The 6,820-nt window shown below is 39.3% G+C and overlaps 1 protein-coding gene across 1 annotated transcript; it reads left to right on the forward strand.

Moving 5' to 3' along the window:
* The first annotated feature begins 216 nt into the window (after window positions 1-216).
* On the forward strand, window positions 217-6,397 carry LOC118049049 (plasma membrane ATPase 4). Its single transcript, XM_035058904.2, has 16 exons — window positions 217-538; window positions 1,583-1,702; window positions 1,794-2,030; window positions 2,439-3,200; window positions 3,276-3,398; window positions 3,498-3,602; window positions 3,706-3,850; window positions 3,954-4,118; window positions 4,223-4,461; window positions 4,569-4,601; window positions 4,693-4,774; window positions 4,879-5,039; window positions 5,139-5,312; window positions 5,398-5,580; window positions 5,684-5,865; window positions 6,014-6,397. Exons 1-16 carry the CDS (start codon window positions 488-490, stop codon window positions 6,108-6,110), a joined length of 2,859 nt encoding a protein of 952 aa, XP_034914795.1. The 5' UTR covers window positions 217-487; the 3' UTR covers window positions 6,111-6,397.
* The last annotated feature ends 423 nt before the right edge of the window (window positions 6,398-6,820 follow it).

The following is a 6,820-nucleotide window of genomic DNA, read 5'->3' on the forward strand; positions in this document are numbered from 1 at the left end:
GTTTCAAGTAACCTAGCAAAGTAGCACTCTACAATGTCCAGATTACATTCCCCCAGGAAAGGAAAGGTTTTGGAATCCCAAGACAACACAACCAACCCCGACAAGTCACCGCATAGTAGAGAGAGAGAGAGAGAGAGAGAGAGATCCTTAAAACTACTCCTACTTCCTAATTGTGAATGTGGGTCCTACTTTTGTAGGGTTTAAGAGAGAGGGGGAGGAAGTAAAAACATGTCCAATGTCGTCTATAAAAGGAGAGGTTAGAGGGGCTTGAAAGAAGCCTCGTCTTAATTATCTCTGCACACACTCTCTTGATCTCCGGCCCTTTTCTTGGGATAGGCAAGGTCTCATTGAATGGCCTTTACCTTCATTACTCTCCCTCCTCTTCTTCCATATTGAGTTATACATAATCTTGTTACCAAAAACCGATTGAGAGAGAGGGAGAAATTTTTGGCTCTGTGTTGTGGTTTCCGGGGGCTAGAGTGGAAAGATGGCAAAGGCCTTTAGTCTCGAGGAGATCAAGAATGAGAACGTTGATCTGGTATGGTGTTTTTTAATTTCCTCAGCACTACTTTCTCTTTATGTTGTTTACATTTTCTGCAGCTGCTGCTGTTTGCTAAAAAAACATTGAATGGTACTTTTGTTGTGCATGTGATTGTTGAGATCTCTATGATGATATCATAGATAGCTGAATAGAATCCTAGTTTCGCCCCATTTCCAGTTCTGTTCAGATCAAGATGGAAATTTTTTCAACCTCGTGTTAGAACTCTTTCCATTTAGTATGTTCTTTGAAATCCTTCTTTTGATTGCTGAATTAAAAAAACAAAACTGGAAAGATTGTTAAAGGATGGAAAAAATTTAAATAAATCTTTTATTAGGTCCACTTGGGCCTAAGAATAAATTCGACTTTTTGAGTTTGAGCTCTTATGAAAAGCTATCGTATTTTTGGGTACTTTTTCTCACACGAAGACAACTAAAGTAAGAAAGATAAAAATGAGGTGGCTATGTTTTATATTTGTTAACGATTAAAGATGCCTAAACAAAGAAAAAGCATCTCTCAGCCTTTTGTTTTGTTGTTTTGGATTTTTTAGTACCTGTCCGTGGTCCTTTACCTTTTTCCGTGGAATTTTTAGTTTCTCTCTCTCTCTCTCTCTCTCTCACGTTCAAACCGTACTGACACTACGACCACTGGATTTATTTCCTGGATTCATCAAATATTTAATGATTCTGTTGATTTGACAAGTTTGACCCTTCTTTTCTTGGAATTTGCACCGTAGACCTTACATCTTGTATTTGAGAGATGTGTGCTGCGCTTCCGTTCACGTGCCAATCGGAATCGCACAAAGTGGGGGCTGTCCCTTCTGCGAGAGCAACCTTTTCTCGGTGTCTTTTGTAATTCCAAGACTCGAAAAAATGTTACTCGCTGTAAAATAATAGGGTTGTTTTAACGGTTATTTCTCGATTGGAATAATTAATCCAAATTGTTATAAAAATACAATAGTTAAAAAATGAAATTCAAGATTTAATATCGGGTCACCGTGGATACTAATAATTGCAATGTTGTGAAATTGGTTTTTGTTAACAGGAAAAGATTCCGGTTGAGGAAGTGTTTGAGCAATTGAAATGTACAAAAGAAGGTTTGACCTCGGAGGAAGGAGCCAACAGGCTTCAAATCTTTGGCCCCAACAAATTGGAAGAGAAAAAGGTCCCTAATGATACCTTGGCATGTACATGGAAGTTATTATGATATGTTGTTTGCTGATTTGTGGACTAATGGCAAGTATTTCAATGAACAGGAAAGCAAATTTCTCAAGTTCTTGGGGTTCATGTGGAATCCTCTATCATGGGTTATGGAAGCTGCAGCTATCATGGCTATTGCATTGGCGAATGGCGATGGAAGGCCCCCAGATTGGCAAGACTTTGTCGGTATCACCTGCTTGCTTGTGATCAACTCTACCATTAGTTTCATTGAAGAAAACAATGCGGGAAATGCTGCTGCTGCACTTATGGCTGGCCTGGCTCCTAAAACCAAGGTAATTCAAGAAACTGTGTATCACATTTAGTTGCAAATTGGCGCTAAGGCACTCTGTTCACATACATATGCATAAATTGTAAGATATTTTCATTGGCTTGTGTGTTTTATGATGTGTGAAATCTGATGACTTGGATAAGCCTCTGAATTGTCATTTATACTGGTTTATAGTGGACTAGGTATCGAGCTCTTTTAATTTTTTTTAAAAAGTCAGTGCCATGCTTCGTTACAAGTAAATAAGAAGAAAAAACATAATCTACTGATGATAAATGTTAGATGCTGGCATACATGTACTGCCATTATGCTAGAAAAAGAGAAGAATAAAAAAGTGGTTAAACACTTGCTTAAAAATTAATATTAACTAATTATAATTTATTTAAAATTTTATTTTCATTCCATGCTGGGGTAGGTTCTTAGGGATGGAAAGTGGACTGAGGAGGATGCTGCAATTCTGGTTCCCGGAGACATCATTAGTGTCAAATTGGGAGATATCATTCCTGCTGATGCCCGTCTTCTTGAGGGTGATCCTTTAAAGGTTGATCAATCTGCTCTCACCGGGGAGTCACTTCCAGTAACTAAGCATCCAGGCGATGAAGTTTTCTCAGGCTCCACTTGTAAACAAGGAGAGATTGAGGCTGTTGTTATTGCTACTGGTGTTCACACCTTCTTCGGAAAGGCTGCGCATCTGGTGGACAACACCAACCAAGTTGGCCACTTCCAAAAGGTTCTTACTGCTATTGGGAACTTCTGTATTTGTTCCATAGCAGTTGGAATGGTTATTGAGATCATAGTCATGTACCCGATTCAGCACCGCAAGTACAGAGATGGAATTGACAATCTTTTGGTTCTCTTGATTGGAGGCATCCCCATTGCTATGCCAACGGTCTTGTCGGTGACGATGGCTATTGGATCCCACAAGCTGTCCCAACAAGGTGCCATCACTAAGCGTATGACTGCCATTGAAGAGATGGCAGGTATGGATGTACTCTGCAGTGACAAAACTGGGACGCTAACCCTCAACAAACTGAGCATTGACAAAAACTTGATTGAGGTTTTTGCAAAGGGTGTGGACAAAGATTATGTCATCCTGCTTGCTGCCAGGGCCTCTAGAGTTGAAAATCAAGATGCCATTGATGCTGCCATGGTTGGAATGCTTGCTGATCCAAAGGAGGTACAATGCCTGCTTTGCATATTTTAAGACATCAAGTAATGAACGCGAGCCCTTATCTCGTGTATATATATGCAGGCAAGGGCTGGTATAAGAGAGGTACACTTCCTTCCATTCAATCCTGTGGACAAGAGGACTGCTCTAACCTACATTGATGCTGCTGGAAACTGGCATAGAGCAAGTAAAGGTGCCCCTGAGCAGGTAACTTGTTGCTACTTTAGATTTCATACCACCTTTTGGTGTAACACTCGAAATAGATTAGTGAGTTATCTTGTTCAAACTAATTTTTTCTGTGAATAGATCCTCGCCCTATGCAATTGCAGGGAAGATGTTAAGAAGAAGGTTCATTCTTGTATTGACAAGTTTGCTGAAAGAGGGCTTCGGTCATTGGCTGTTGCTAGACAGGTTTTAATGCCTTGCATTGATATTCTGCAGCGTTCCTTTGCTTTCCCTTCATTATTTTTGTCAAAAATATCCTCTTTTTACTGGTACTGTGGTTTGGATGCAGCAAGTGCCCGAGAAAAGTAAGGAAAGTCCAGGTGGTCCATGGGAGTTTGTTGGCTTGTTGAACCTATTTGATCCTCCAAGACATGACAGTGCTGAAACCATCCGTAGAGCTCTCAATCTCGGCGTAAATGTCAAGATGATTACTGGTAATTTTTTTTTCTTTGATATTCTATTTAGTGAATGCAATGGTGATTATTTTTTTTTTTTTTTTTATGCTGCTGCTTACTTTATGGTGATTTTAATATCCAGGTGATCAGCTTGCTATTGCAAAGGAGACAGGACGAAGGCTTGGAATGGGAACAAACATGTACCCTTCAGCTTCTTTACTTGGTCAGGATAAGGATGCAAGCATAGCTACTCTTCCTGTTGAAGAGTTGATTGAGAGGGCAGATGGGTTTGCTGGCGTGTTTCCAGGTGGGTGCTTTCGTTATGCCACCTATGACAAAACATTCGGCACCTGTGGGTGTTGATTCGGTTAGATAGATTATTTGTTCTAACTAAATCCATTTTCTTTATAGAGCACAAATATGAAATCGTGAAGAAATTGCAAGAAAGGAAGCACATTGTCGGAATGACTGGTGATGGTGTTAATGATGCACCTGCATTGAAGAAGGCAGATATTGGAATTGCTGTTGCTGATGCTACGGATGCTGCAAGAAGTGCGTCTGACATTGTTCTAACAGAGCCTGGATTGAGTGTCATCATAAGTGCTGTGCTGACCAGTAGAGCTATTTTCCAAAGGATGAAGAACTACACTGTTAGTTGCATGCTTCTTGTGTTCCTGACCAAGCTCACAAGTTTTCTTCCCTTTAAATTCTATTTCCATTTTAACAATTAGTGGCTTTAATACCTTCACTATTGCAGATCTATGCGGTTTCCATCACAATCCGTATTGTGGTAAGTAACCACTAGCAGTTTCATCAGAACGTATAAATGTGGTTTTCTATTGTAAACTACTCCTTTCTGACATTAAATTCGAATTTGGCAGTTTGGGTTCATGCTTATTGCTCTGATATGGAAATACGACTTCTCTCCTTTCATGGTTTTGATTATTGCCATCCTAAATGATGGTGAGTAGTGATGAGCATGGTTTTAAAATTATTTTTACTTTTTATGGAGGCCAAGACGGCATGGTATAGTTTTTGAGTATATATTGACTTACCATGTTTCGTAGGTACAATTATGACGATCTCAAAGGATAGAGTGAAGCCATCACCCTTACCTGATAGCTGGAAACTAAAAGAGATATTTGCCACTGGAATCGTACTTGGTGGTTACCTGGCGTTGATGACTGTGATATTCTTCTGGGCAGTGCATGATACTGATTTCTTTTCGGTAACAGACGCCTCATTTTGACTTGCAAACTTATATTGAGTTGCAGAATAGTGCTGTTTGGTGGATACCAATGTGCATTTTCACGTTCCACACATGCAGGAAAACTTTGGTGTCAGATCGTTAAGGGAAAATGATGAAGAAATGATGGGTGCTTTATACCTTCAAGTTAGTATTGTGAGCCAAGCTCTCATTTTCGTGACTCGTTCTCGCAGCTGGTCCTTTATTGAACGACCTGGTCTGCTACTGGTGTCTGCTTTCATGATTGCACAGCTGGTAATATCTGCTTCCTCCTTGATATTGTGGTTTGGAGGTGAAGAATTCCTTCAGAAATAACCTAACGAGCTCTGGTTTTCATCAGGTTGCAACTGTGATTGCCGTTTATGCCAACTGGGGTTTTGCAAGGATCAAGGGAATTGGCTGGGGTTGGGCTGGTGTCATCTGGATTTACAGTATTGTTTTCTATTTCCCACTTGATATTATGAAGTTTGCCATCCGCTACATCCTAAGTGGAAAGGCATGGCTCAATTTGCTAGAGAACAAGGTACATTATTTTTCCCGAACACTGATCTTTCCAGGTACGTACTTGAACATGTATTTAGTAGCTGGAACTGAAATGTGGCACACAATTTTTCCTCGTGTGACAGACCGCCTTTACCACCAAGAAAGATTATGGTAAAGAGGAGAGAGAAGCTCATTGGGCTCTTGCACAAAGGACCTTGCACGGGCTTCAACCACCAGAGACTGCTGGTGTCTTCAGTGAAAAGAGCGGCTACAGGGAGTTGTCTGAAATCGCTGAGCAGGCTAAGAGACGAGCAGAGGTTGCAAGGTATGGCGTTAGTCTTTTGATTTTTGTTTCTATCACTGGTAGAGAATATTGTAATGTTTTATTGCTTGATACATATTCTAAATCGATTCGGTCTTGAAGTTTTCAGTCATTAATCAACTTACTAAGAGAATTTCTCTATCATGAATAGGCTCCGGGAGCTTCACACGCTTAAGGGGCATGTTGAATCGGTTGTTAAACTCAAGGGTTTGGATATTGATACCATCCAGCAGCATTATACAGTGTAAAAATCCTGAAATAACTGTGCTACCTGAGAAGGAAAGGCCTGAAGTTCAATGACAAACCCTCGAGAAAATTAAGCAGATAGACCTCCTGAATAGATGAGAACTTCTCTAGACGGGGGAGAATATGCTATTTATATAATTCTAGTATCTTGTACTTTTTGTTTTTATGTGTTTTCAACTCTGGAAGAAAAAGGGTACTGTTCCCCTGCTTCTTGCTCCATGAAGAGCCTTGTAATGCCACCTTGTCACACTTTTTAATTTCAAGGTTAATCTTATTTTTCTTCTGCTTAGTAACTTCTAGTGTTCATGTTTCTTTGCTTTGCTGCATGTATTTTCTTCAAAGGCTATAACAGGACTCGCTGCAATGACAAACCAATGCAACAGCACAACTTTAAATGCACTTTTTAATTTGATGACAAATTAGATATACTTAACCGTAAATTCAACAAAATTTTTCTTTATAAGTTCTCCTATAATTTATGCTGAAATTCCGATAAATTCTCTCTTATACCTAAATATTCTAAATTACCAACTAAAACCTGTTTCACTTTTATTCACATTCTCAATTTCCAATCCAATCATCTTGAATCTCAATCACATCTAATATACTTTTGACATCATATTAATCCATGTGATATTACACAATATCAATTATAATATGAGAGTTTTAAAGTAAAATAAAAACTAACAAGGTATGTGAATTTATAGAAATA

This window comes from Populus alba, chromosome 12, assembly GCF_005239225.2.
Source record: "Populus alba chromosome 12, ASM523922v2, whole genome shotgun sequence".
Classification (NCBI taxonomy): Eukaryota; Viridiplantae; Streptophyta; class Magnoliopsida; order Malpighiales; family Salicaceae; genus Populus; species Populus alba.